Here is a 13370-nt window from a genome sequence, read left to right as displayed (position 1 = left end):
CGACTGAAGCGCTGGTATTGTTTCAATCCCATGTCAGCAGCAAAAGTTCAGAAAAGACTGTAGTTATCCCTGTGTTTTGAGCATGACCAGTGCAGCGGCAGATCAATCTAATTTAAACTTGTGACTCACATCATTGTTGCTTGTGAGACATGTCTGTTAAACGTACCATTAACATTTTCATGGAGGATGAGGTTGAAGATCTGAGTGAATGCATCCTGGTCTTCACTGAGGAAGATGTTGGAAATACACTGGTCCATTTCCTTCTTCAACCATGGCTCCAGCTGTTCAGTGCTACTCTCATCCTGTGACACAAAGCACAAGCTCATCTTATTATCTCTCTGTATACTTTAAAGCATTTGATCCAAAACATCTGGATACTAATTGTTGTGTTCCATATGTGTGTTTTGGTTACCGGTTTGTTAAAGGTACCGCCCCCTCTGTCTTGGTTGCTGTTGTCCTGTTGGAAGTGCAGGGCAGTCGTCATCTGCTCCTCAGTAGAACTGTTCTCCACAGCTTTACACCACTCTGACAAAATATTCTGCTTATTTGCTTCTGATGAGCAGAAGAGGAGAATAGACAAGCCCAGTCAGATACAGCAACAGGGTGACATGTATTAGTGTTTCTGGGTGGAGTGTGGAACGAAGGCTTTATACCTCTCTGTGTGTCTTCCTTGTACTTCTTCATGTCCTTAGTTTTAAAGCCAGTCATCCTTAAGATGTCCTCCAGAAACAGCTCCTGCACTTCGAACTGTCTTCCTTTGACTAGAGCCAAAAATAGATGGTTTCTTTAGTGAATAATTACAGTACTTGTAGAAATCTGTGTGACTGGGTTTGACAACATCTGGGTGTTTTCACATTGATCTTCTGAAGAGGGAAAGCTTCTCTGAGCTCAAATGTAGCAGCAGGATGTTAGAGCAACACTTTATACAATGTTGTTTTTCATTCCATAATTCAACCCCATCTTTAAGTTGTTCATAATAGTCACATAACATTTAATTCATATCCTTTTAACAGAATGGTACTTACGTATAGGAGTATTATCCTCCTGGGAATGACCACTCCCATCAGGACATAAAGGTTTCATAATAAGATAAAGGTGATCACTAAGGCTGAGCCCCAATTCACCCCTTGGCCCCTCCCCCTTACCCCTACCCCTCCGTTTTGTGCGTACACGTGAAGGGGTAGTGTTGTCCCAATTCTCGATGAGACAGAGGGGAAGGGCTAAGGTGAAGGGCTGTATAGCCCTCGAAAATGAGATTTTCCAGGACCACAATACGAACAAAGGGGTAGGAAAAATTTCCCATAATTCTGTTTGAATCATTGGCAAGATGGAGGTAAACACAGCAAAAAAGAGCAGCAGTGTGATGAAAGAAACACACCAATGTGCGTATTTTATTTGTAAACTACTTAATCATTTGATCGACCGTTTAATGCTGTTTCAATGTGTTATAGATCATGTTTCTGTTTTTTATAGTTGATAGCCACAAAAAGATGCCCAAAGCCCATGGAACAGAGACGGTTACAGCTACTGACGGCATTAGTGAATACTTTCAGAAACAAAGTTGTTGCATCTGTTTATATGCATCGATGACTGATGAGGATGTAACAGGTCGCAAAGGGTTGTCCCATTTCATAGGAGAATGTTTCAACCCTACCCCTTGCAGCTCCTTTTTAAGGGGTAGTACCGAGTACAAGGGCCAACGGGTAAGGGTAAGGGGGAGGGCTAAGGGGTGAATTGGGATTGGGCCTAAAAACATTGTTGTAGTGCCTTGGACATACTGATAAAACTCTTCCACAGTAGATCAGAGCCAGTTTTTTCCTTTAGCTATTGCACAACTGCAGAAGCACACACATTAAAAAAACACACACACACACACAATCTTTGCAGCTGGTAAGATGGACTGAGCAGGACTCACTGTGGATGACCGGACAGGAGCCGAAGTACTGGATGAACAGGTCTATATCCAAAGCAGCACTGGACAGGATCAGTTTCAGTGTCGGGATCTTCTGAAGCAAATCCCGCATTTTTGTCAGCAAGAAGTCAGTCAGACCATCGCGCTCGTGCACTTCATCCTATCAGAAACAGCCACAGCTAACTTCAGCATTTACATCTTACAAAGGCTGCATACATAGAGAATGTAGTGCATGCTGTTTTATTTAGCAGTATGGTGCATGGGAGAATTAATGTATTCTAACACATAGTGGTATCAATGGAATTTATTGCAAAGACCACAAGGACTCTAATGCATGATGGGATGCTGTGTATCTTTGCAGAGGGTCTACATCCAGGTATCTTTGACATGCTGCACATTTGTGACATACCCTATATTATCATTGGTCAGAGTAGCAGATAGTATACATTTGAACACAGCCCAGGTATTCTGTTCCTGGGGCTGTATGTCCTTTACATACATAGACCTCAAAGTCGATGCTGGTCTGAGTCTTTTGCATCAATATTTAACACATACAGCAACAAACCTGGGTGTAAGGCTGGACAGTGATCTCAAAGTTGACGCAAATCAGTGGTAAAGTCCAGCTATTTTCAACTAAGACAGCTGGCCAAACTTAAATTATTTCTGTCTCTGCGTCATTTTCAGATTTTAATCCATGCTTTCATCACAACTCACTTAGACTACTGCAATGTACTTTATGTTGGGCTTAGCCAGAAGTCACTTGCTGCTCGACTTTTAACTGGTGCCAAAAAACTAGACCATATCACACCAATTTTAACATCAATTCACTGACTTCTGGTTCATTTTCAAATTGATTTTAAAGTTCTTTTATTACTTCCACCAAGGACGTTAAGTTTTCATTGGGGTTTGTTTGTTTGTTTGTTTGTTTGTTTGTCTGTTAGCAAGATAACTCAAAAAGTTATGGGAGGATTTTGATGAAATTTTCAGGAAATGTTGATACTGGCACAAGGAACAAATGATTAAATTATGGTGGTGATCGGGGGGACTGATCTGCCTTGGTGGAGGTCTGCGCTCTCCGAGTGCTTTTCTAGTTTGTTTTGAAATGCTTAAATGGCCTCACCCCGGAGTATCTACCTGACCTGCTCTGATAGTACACTCCTTCACGCTCAGATCAGTCATTCTTTGTCGTTCATTGTTAGTCGTCCCAAAGACAAAGAGGAAGCCGAGAGGTGACAGGGCTTTTACAGTCGCTGCCTCCAAGCTGTGGAATGAACTACCTATGCACATCAAGCAGACCGACTTCATTTCTGTTTTTAAATCCTCTCTTAAAACATATTTTTTCTCTTTGGCTTTTATCTCAGTTTGAGTGGTTGGCTTTTATTGTTTTAATGTATAATAACTTTTATTGTTTCTATATATTCTTTTATGTTTTATTAGTTTTTATGTCTGTGTACAGCACTTTGGCCAAATGCATTGTTCTTAAAGTGCTTTATAAATAAAGTTGAGTTTAGTACACTTGATGCTCACCACAATGACATGTGTGACAGTTGTGAGGCTGACATCTCCAGCCATCAGGGTCCTGAGAAACACTCCACTGGTGCAGAAAGTCAGCAGCGTCATAGGGGAGACCCTGATGTTTCAAAGATAACCGTTAGCATGGTGCTCAAAAGAAATCCAACATCCTAGCAATGACTGAATCCCACTTCTCAGATGTACATCCCAGTATCTCCAAGTGAGTTGAACAACAGGTTATTTTCCTTGCAAGGTTTTCTGATTAGAGGTCCTAATCTACCTGTTCTCTAGTCTGATGTGATAACCGACAGTCTGGCCGACGCACTCTCCTCGCTCGGCAGCCACTCTCTCAGCCACAGCGATGGCAGCCAATCGCCTGGGCTGAGTGCAGAAGATCCTGCAGGGCTCTCCATTCCTGCTACAGTCATCGAGCAGGAACTGTGGAATCTGGACAAATCAGTGTCACAGGATCAATGTGAGGCTTTAACGTTAATACACAGCACAGTTTAGAGTACAAGAAGCTGATATACAAATTTTCATGTGATAAAATGTAGTACATTTCTAGGCGTGCTTCCATTGAGGAAGTCTCTGGTAAAAGAAGGGAGGGAGGAACTTTACAGGCACATCTTCACTTTGCTGCCATGTCTCTGCAAAGTAGGACCCACTACCGAAGTAATCACTTTCAAATGTTGCATAACTATTCTGTGACAGTGCGGGTTTTACAAATGCAGCTTCTTTTGGTGCTTTCTGATGATGTCACATCCTGCTTTGATTATAACCAATCAGCACTAAGTAAACCTCAATTTCCCCACCAGGAGTTTTTCAGGGCTGCTTGGAGTAGCTACCCCAAGGCAGGGACTCGTTGGTCCGCTGTAAAAGTTCCAGGTGATAGTCTGTCAGGAGTGGTTCCTGCTGTGGAGACACACACTAACCTTTAGAATTACCCTGAGGTTCCTGTCATAGAAACGCAGCTTCTGACTTCACTTCAGGTACATAAAAATAGGACCAATGTCCCTGTATCTCACCGGTATGTTCTATCAAGAATCAATAACAAGTAGAATTTGTGAGGGTGTCAGGTTCTGCTGCTGTGTTTGACTCCTGTGGTCTTGATACAGAAGATCCATCTCCCAATAGAAGTGGGTGGTACTTTCACTGGAGGAGAACTCAACTAATTAAATGAAAGTCCGTATATGACTTCCTATCAGGGCTCAACAGAAACTATATTAATATCTCTAACCATTTCCATGTTATAAACCATCAAAATATGCAAATTTTTAATGTCAAAAATTTGCCAAAAATTCAAAAATCAAAACATCTTAAAACTGCAAACAAACTTTGTAGACATTATGCCAAGGAAGCTACACATACAATTTGAAATGAATACAACCAGTACTTTCATCAGAGAAAATGTTTGAAGAAATTGCTACCAATGACGATGGCGAAGACGACGCCAGACACAGCTGCTCATGACCTATCGGCCAGTGAGATAAAAACCAAACTTTCCTTTTAATGTTTACAAGCAGCTCAAATCTGAATAACTGAAGTATATACAGAAACAAACTTTGAGCTAGAAACATCACTAGACAACATCATCCATCACAAACACTCGTAAAACACATAGTTCTGTTGTGTCCTTTCTCACCTGTGTAGTTTTACCAGATCCGGTCTCTCCCACCACCAGGACTACCCTGTTCTCTCTGATTAGCTGGACAATCTCCTCTTGTCGTTCAAACACGGGCAGGGAGCGTCGGAAGCTGTCCAGTTCTGATGGACGCCTCCTGTGGGGTACACTGGGTATGCTGTTCTTCAGGCCGCCACTTCCTCTGTATTTGTCAATATCATTGTCTGAAAGAAGAGAAGAAAACATCATGATCAGTATGAAGTAGGCACTGTGCATGAGTAAACAGGTTTGATAGGTTGTATATAGGAATGTGACTATAGAGTGAGTTGACCCTTGACCGAGCAAGTGACTATTTTTGGTCATTTCCACATACAGTACAAGACAGTGACAGCAACAGTTAGAGTGAGGCAACAATCTCAGGTCCAATGTGGTCTCCAGGGTCTGTCAGGTCCAATGTGGTCTCCAGGGTCTGTCAGGTCCAATGTGGTCTCCAGGGTCTGTCAGGTCTAATGTGGTCTCCAGGGTCTGTCAGGTCCAATGTGGTCTCCAGGGTCTGTCAGGTCTAATGTGGTCTCCAGGGTCTGTCAGGTCCAATGTGGTCTCCAGGGTCTGTCAGGTCCACCTGTGCATGAACAGTGGGTGGACCTGCTTTGTTCGGTACCTAGCAGTAATGGTACCAATGTAAGGAATGATGTTCAAAGGGATCATGTGGATGTGGACAGGGGTCTGGACCAGCACACATGTTGTAATGTTCTAAAATACATGTTCCTTTCACATTACAAGTGTTTTTCTCATATTTTTTATATTTACTTCTTGGATTTTTTTTTGTCACTTATGGATAAGGAACCAAATATGGTAACTTCATTGACCTTGATTTTCTACATAACAATAAAAATTTTTGAAAGATTTCACAAAAGTAATATAACAAAGTCTTGTTATGTCCTCCAATAACATACCAAGGTTGAATTTTTTGAATTTCAAAGTATTTCTATGAGTGCCCTTCAAAGGGGTTCAGTTCACGTTGGGTCAGTCCAGTCCTGGTTTACAGGCATGTGCTCTTACCGCTGGCCTCTGTAGCCATCGACATGCAACTCCTAGAGTTTAGTTCTGCATGTTCTCTGTTGGTGAGAGGAAACCTCTGAAGCAGGCCGCGGATGAAATGTAGACTTTTGTGGGAGAGATTGAGTGCCATGTTGGGCCGGGGTTTCTCTGAGCCGTTCTTCTTCCTGACAGTAAGGAAGCGGTTTGACCGTTTTCTGAAAGAGAGAGGACAAACCTGATTCCACACACAGACAGAGGCACAGACTTACAAAGATCACTCCTACAAGGCATAACCAGAGCCTTACCATGAGTCAGAAGTGATGAAATTATCACCATGTTTCCATCACACAGGGATAGGGGTTATTATTGTACTGTATACTGCATTATTGTGTTATGTTATTATTGTCATTTTCTTAGAGCAATACTGAACACAACAATTTTTGCACACTTATTTATGTATATTTCTTTCGTTATTATGTTGATGGTATTGTCTAGTACATATTGTGCAAAAATGTATCCCTAGGATTAATAAAGCATTTTGATTAAGCACTAGAGGTCTGTGGTAAGAGCTGTACCCAACTTCTCTCACTACATTAGAGTGTAAAGCCCACAGCAAATGACTACAACAATAAAGTTAGGTTAGTGTACAGACTTTTATGTTATGTGACAATTAACATGAGCTATTTTTTGCCATTATGATATTCACCATTATGTAGTAAAGTGTTTAAAGACAAACTACACAGTAACATGGTGAAGTTTTCGAAACAATATTTCAGTTACCTTGAACTTTCCGTCAACAGTAGTTAAGATGTATAAGCAAAAAAGTAAGCAGACCTTACTAATACCCTTGCCCAGTTGCTTTTAAAATATTTGTGAAAATTCAAAAAATGAGAGAAAGGCTCATGTAAAGAACATGTGTGAAATTTGAAAAGAATCGTGTGAATAGTGTCTGACAAATTGGTAGGACAAAACTCTTGGACATAAAGAATTTCTGGTTTCATCTATATCCAAAAATGTAGATCTGTGGTGCAATAAATCATTGACATAACTTCAATGCTAAATTAAATTGATATAATATATCATTCAATGGGGATTTTACACCATAACTTAAGAGACCATAACCAATACTAAGTGCAATGGGGGTCATTAGAGGTACCTACCCTGTGCTTTTAGAAATTAAGCCCTGAGACTGAGCCATGCGGTGAATGTAGGCCCTCTCGGTACTTGTTAAGGACGAGGGAAATTCCATCTCTGTTTACTCAAAGGAAAGACATTTTCAGATAAGTTACTGACAAGACTTGACCATCACAATGAAATCAGAGATAAACCAAAGCCTACTTCTCTCATATGCTTCTAAAATCACCAACCAGACGTGTCAAGCTGTTTGACTCAATAATATGAATAAAAGTAGATGTAGCTCAAACCTGTCTCTTCGCCGTACTGTAACCTCTCCAGAGCGAGCCCCACAGTTATCTTCAGCTCTTCATCAATGTGGATTTCCTTGAGGCGGCTGGTGATGGAGCTCTGGCTCTTGCCCTTTCTTTGTGAGGCTCTACCAACATTCGACATGATGCACTGCAACACAACACCAATAATGACAATATTTGATCATGTTGGTGGAAGAAAAAAAAAGAACCTCAACACTTCACAATAAAATCTTCTGGCTGAATATCAAACCAGGCATAAAAACAGACCAACATGTGTCTACACCTACCTGTGGATCACATACTGACTGATCTGTAGCTGGATCTATGCATATACTACAAGATTTTTCTTTTTAAAAGTACTTACTTGACTGTGTTTGTTAAGAAAATGTAGAAACTAGAACAATTTTGCATTTTCTTTTTTTTAAATAATTATGATTATGATATAATTTGTGATATATAAACCCACCCATCCGGGCAAGAGAATGTTTGTACTGCTTCGTTCTGGGAAACGGTACAGAAGCATAAAAACAAACACCACTAGACTTGATAGAGACAACCAGCCCATGCAGACACATTAACTTCACCTGGAAACTTGCACTGAGTGAGCTGCACTTTCATACTTCTCTGCTGCTATTCATTTGCACATAATATTGTATTACACTGTACATACTGTTTTACTTTTCTTTTCTTTTCTTTTCTTTTTTTTTTTTTTTACAAATGTTGCACATATTCTTACAGTGTGTTTTATATTGTGTGCTGATATTGTGTTTATACTGTTTTCATTTAATATATCTGAGTATTTAAGTTTGCACCTTCTTAGCCAAGAACTACTGGTCTAAATTTTGTTAAGTGTACATATAATGACAGTACACATTCTTGAATCTTGAATATAATTCTGCATTTTGCCTCCAGATAATCAAAGGTACTCAAAGGGCATTTCATCATATCACAGTCAACAAAACAGAAATGCTCAGTCACTTTCAATATAGTTATTAAAGTGAAAATAGTGTAAACTTTTAGCCACAATCTCTGATTGCTAACAGATTCGCATTGCCTCATATTAGCGGTCTCTTTGGAATGTTTGCCTTGTTTTGTGAAAAGAGGAACTATGTTAATTACACATTGCTGGTCATGAGGAAAACCAATCAGAATTCTGTACGTCAAATAATCACTCATTTTATGTTTTTCAGCAAACCCAGTGATCAGAACATACACAGATGGTCCAGTTAGATATGTAAAATGTTGTTGTACTACAGTACAGATCACAGATAATAGTGAAGAGAAGGGTTAGATTCACACTAAACTCAAGCAGCAAAGTAAACAACAGATGCGATGGCTATTTTTAAATTCTATAATAATACACATCAACTTGCAACAGTAAAGTGAATATCACAAATAAACAGCAAACGACAGATTTAAGACTGTAATAAGGTCTTGTGTTTCTACCTTAACCCTGTACAATAAGATTGATTGATTTGTGCAGTCTGTAACACTTACCAGGCTGTTCGCAGTACTACGGATCAAACTGCAGGCAATAAACACAGTGAAATAATCAGTGTAAACAGAGGTGTAGAAAAGACAAAAAGTTGAGTTTACAGGGGTTTATACAACAATAAATAACTGCTTAAAATTATAAATACCCATGTGATTCTACTAAGTTTGCTCAGTACTAAAACTCAGCCTTTAATTCTCACAGAAATACGGATTTGACATTTATGTTGATAAATTTCAACATGAACAGAAAACATTTTTTAGCATGATAATGTTTTCTTTCATATCTCTATTGTTATTAAAGTGCTTTAAATTAGTGGTTAAACCTGGACTGTTTCAAGCAGCTTTTAAAGACTCTCCTTTATGTATAAGACACACTCACTGTGTGTGTGTGTGTGTGTGTGTGTGTGTATGTGTGTGTGTGTGTGTGTCCAGTCGTGTTCTCTACATCCTCTATGTATACTAACATTTTACATTCATTTATGGACATTTGTTTTGCCTCCTTTAACATATGTGCAGCACTTACTAACCATGTGTTTTGTAAAGTGCTATATTAATAAGGTTTTACATAACTGATTATTACCTCCGCCAAGGAGGTTATGTTTTTGCCAGGGTTTGTTTGTTTGTCTGTCCGTTAGTGTGCAACATAACTCAAAAAGTTATGGACAGATTTGGATGAAATTTTCAGGGTTTGTTGGAAATGGGATAAGGAAGAAATGATTAAATTTTGGTGGTGATCGGGGGTGGGGGGGCCCACGGGGGGGGCCACTGATCAGCCTTGGCGGAGGTCTGCGCTCTCCGAGTGCTTCTAGTTTTAACAACTGCTATTGGTTTGTATTTTACAGTTGCTGGCAAAGCTACAGACTTGACTCAACATGACATCACAGGAACAGATCTGACTTGATCAAAAAACATTTCAGCCTCAACATCTGACACAGTAAAAATCTGTAACAGCCCAAAACTGGACCACAATCTATAGCACGCTGAACTTCCATGTCATGTTATAACACATCAAACAGCCATAAGATAATGACCACTGACAGGCAAAGGGGTATTACATTTGATTAGCTCATTAAATTTGTGACCCGTCAGTGTCTGGGATGGCTATATTAAGCAGCAAATGAACAGACCTCAAAGCTGATGTAGTTAGTTCCTACCAAAAGTGGTTTAACCTCCTCAGACCCAGCTATGGGTTTTCTGTTCACATTTGTGGACAAGAGTTTCACAACTTTATACAAAAAAAAGAAAAAGAAAAGAAAGCTGTCCACCACAAGAACATTCCATACAAACTGTAAAAACTGCATCTGAAAAAACTGCTGCATCATGATGTTTCCAATATAGGCACTGATTTAATAAAAAACAAAAAAAGTTGGTACTTTCTGACATTTCCTAGGTCTGAGGAGGTTAAAGAACAAACGGATTGCAACCATCTAAAGGAGAAGAAAGAACATTATTACCACCCGCCAAATATCACACACCCATTTATATCAGAGACTCTGCTGTGGAGATTGTGGAAACATCCAAATTCCTGGGGGTTCATGTCTCTGCCAGTCTAACCTGGTGCACATAAACTCTCTGGTTAAAAAGGCCAACCAGCACCTGTACTTCCTCCACCAGTTAAAGAGAGCCCATCTGAGCCCAGCTGTCCTCACCTCCTTCTACAGAGGAACCACAGAGTCTGTTCTCTCCAGCAGCATCTCCCTGTGGTCTGAGAGCAGCAGCCTCATGGACAAGAAGGCACTGGGGAGGGTGGTGAGGGCTGCACAGAAAATCATTGGGTCCACGCTGCCAACCATAGGTGAGCTGGCAGAACAGTGCTGTCTGTCCAGGACAAGGGAGATTGTCAGAGACACCTCCCACCCCTTCAACAAACTGTTTTCCCTCCTGCCCTCAGGGAAAGGTTTTTGGAGCCTGAGGTGCAAAACTGCCAGATTTTTTAACAAGTTTTTATCCAACAGCAACAAGACTGCTACACAAAAGTTGAGGGGGTGAAGTGAAGTAATGGAATGTGCAATAATAGGTGTAATGGTGGCCCCTCCATCGTGCAATATTCCTTTTTTATCTTCACTAACTATTTATTTATTTAGTGCAGTTTTTAGTATTTTATCATATATGGGTTGTTTTTAGTTGGTGTTTTTCGGATTCTTTTTCTGTGTTTTTATTTCATTCTGTAACAGCATCTGGGATGTTTTTATTGAATGACAATGAATAAATCTGAATCTGCATCATGTAGGTCCCCTTTTTCCACAGAACAGCTGTGACCTGAGGCCTAGACTCCACCAGCCCTCTGAAGGTCTGCTGTGGATTTGGCACCAAGACGTTCGCAGCAGATCCCTGAAGTCCTGGAGGAGGTAGAGAGGTGGACCTCCATGGACTGGATTTATTTGTCCAACACCTCCCACAGCTGACTGATTATCCTGAGATTGGCATGTCCTTCCTCAGTCCATTATTGGTCGGAACTAACCACTGCAGCCCAGGAGCACCCAAACAGACCTGCAGTTGTGGAGGTGCTCTGACCCAGTCCTCACCTGTATAATATGTGGTTCATTTAGCTGCTTCCAACACATCAGCTTTGACAACTACATAATGCTGAGTAACATACCCAACCCAGTGAACGGTGCCATTGTACTGAGATGAACAACACTATCCTCACTTCTCCTGTCAGTGGTCAGACTGTGACACACTTTAGTATCACTTCAAACACTAAGTCTGTCACTAAGTTCAACAATACCAAACTGTAGCGTGGTTTTTGTGACTCAGCAAACAGATGAGGTTTCGTTGAGCATTAGCTAAAGTACCGGTAATTAGTTAAAGCTTTGTGGACATAAAGGTTATAGTTTAGGTTTCATTTCACCGGTACTGAACCCGGACAGTAACTGAGCTGGTTAGTGTTAGTACATTAGCTGGATGGATGACAGTCACTTACAAACATAGCAGTTAAAAAGCTGTACACAGAAGTACATTCAGTCTTGTCAAAGTGCTAAAAATGTAGTTACTTTGCCGTGTGAAGAGATGAGCTTCGGCACTGTGTCGCTTTAGCTCCACGGAAAGACTCTCCTGTTTTGGCTTCACAACCTCCGGCAACAATGGCGTCAAAATGGCGCCGATAACCGAAAGCACTTCCGGTAAGAAAACATTTTCTTCAAAATTAGAGTCTTTCGTTCATGTAATAGATTATTATTCCACTGGGTTACAAAAATTGTTTTTTGCAAGTTGTCTAGGTTTTTTCAACTGAATTAGGACCATTTTGCACCGCTAAATCCAAAAATGACATCTGTTTTTCTCAATCAGGTCAGGGTTTTTTTTTGCTAATTTGATTTTGAAAAATTTGATCTTCTCACAAAATTGATTACATTTTTGTGACTTTATTATTTCTATATAGTTCTCACCCAAAATAGGTTTTAAGAGAAAAAAAATCATTTTCTAACAGGATTCCTGTTAGGTACAATGGTGTATTCACCGCAGATGTAGCAGAATACGTCAGGCTTATTTTTTGCAAGATCTTCTAGTCGAAGCCATTTCATTCACCTGTAATATTAAAAAAAACATTCATCATAAATTGGCAAAAGTAAAATCTTCAGAACTCGTTTATTGCAAGAAATATGAAAGAATTTTGTATCATATGATGTGAAAATGCCCATAAATATAAGCAAAAATGTTCAAAAGCCAATATGTAGCAGAGTTCAGAAAGTTGACCTGATTGAGCAAAAATAATGTGATTTTTGGATTCAGCACCAAAATTATCCTAAATCAGCTCAAAAAACTGAAACAATACATTTGTTGTTGACCAGTGTTATTATTATTATTATTATTATTATTAATAATAATAATAATAATAATAATAATAATAATAATAATATTTTTCTACATATCTCAAATGATCCAGCCGATGATGTATGCTCAGAATTTTTCTTTCTCTCTTGCTTTACCAGTGCTACTGTTACTGCTTTTTCTCTCATAAATGCCAAGACAAAATATTAGTACTTCATCCTCGCAGTGTTATGACCTTTTCCTCCAAATGTAATTTCATTCATTGATTTTATTTATTTGTTTCAATATTTATTTCTCTAAATGTTAGTACTTTTTCTTCAAATATTATCACTTTATTCTAGTGTTATTGTTGTTTTCATCTCACCATGGCCCTAATTCTCATTTGGAATTTATCATTTTTATGGTCACATTCTACTTTTTTTTTTTTTTTTTTTTTTTCCCAAACAGCTTGACTTCCGCTATTCCGCTTTCACAATAAAACATCCCACACGCGGTGGCATACACAGTTGAAAATTCCTTGACAAAAATGTGATTTTGAGATTTTTTTTTTTTTTTTTTTTTTTTTTCATTGAAAAGATAGTTTCTGCAGAAAGCG

The 13370-nt window shown here is 39.4% G+C and overlaps 1 protein-coding gene across 5 annotated transcripts in view; it reads right to left on the bottom strand.

Annotated features, from left to right (window-relative positions):
* ythdc2 (YTH domain containing 2) overlaps positions 1 to 12106 on the bottom strand; it is a 34628-nt gene extending 22522 nt beyond the window's left edge. For 3 of the 5 annotated variants that reach the window (XM_030150143.1, XM_030150144.1, XM_030150146.1), the window contains exons 1-12: positions 12001 to 12100; positions 9011 to 9038; positions 7511 to 7661; positions 7247 to 7337; positions 6108 to 6301; positions 5067 to 5269; positions 3705 to 3871; positions 3440 to 3542; positions 1916 to 2072; positions 654 to 761; positions 413 to 552; positions 167 to 302 (exon numbers count right to left, since the gene is read on the bottom strand). In XM_030150143.1, coding sequence (XP_030006003.1) covers positions 167 to 302; positions 413 to 552; positions 654 to 761; positions 1916 to 2072; positions 3440 to 3542; positions 3705 to 3871; positions 5067 to 5269; positions 6108 to 6301; positions 7247 to 7337; positions 7511 to 7655 — 1444 coding nt within the window. In that variant the 5' untranslated portion in view covers positions 7656 to 7661; positions 9011 to 9038; positions 12001 to 12100. Of the gene's footprint in view, positions 1 to 166; positions 303 to 412; positions 553 to 653; positions 762 to 1915; positions 2073 to 3439; positions 3543 to 3704; positions 3872 to 5066; positions 5270 to 6107; positions 6302 to 7242; positions 7338 to 7510; positions 7670 to 9010; positions 9039 to 12000 lie in introns of those variants that run through there. The other 2 variants (XM_030150145.1, XM_030150147.1) reach the window with 2 other exon arrangements.
* Positions 12107 to 13370: the final 1264 nt, after the last annotated feature.

This window comes from Sphaeramia orbicularis, chromosome 12 (genome assembly GCF_902148855.1).
Source record: "Sphaeramia orbicularis chromosome 12, fSphaOr1.1, whole genome shotgun sequence".
Lineage (NCBI taxonomy): Eukaryota > Metazoa > Chordata > Actinopteri > Kurtiformes > Apogonidae > Sphaeramia > Sphaeramia orbicularis.
This window is presented reverse-complemented; position numbering and strand designations above follow the sequence as displayed.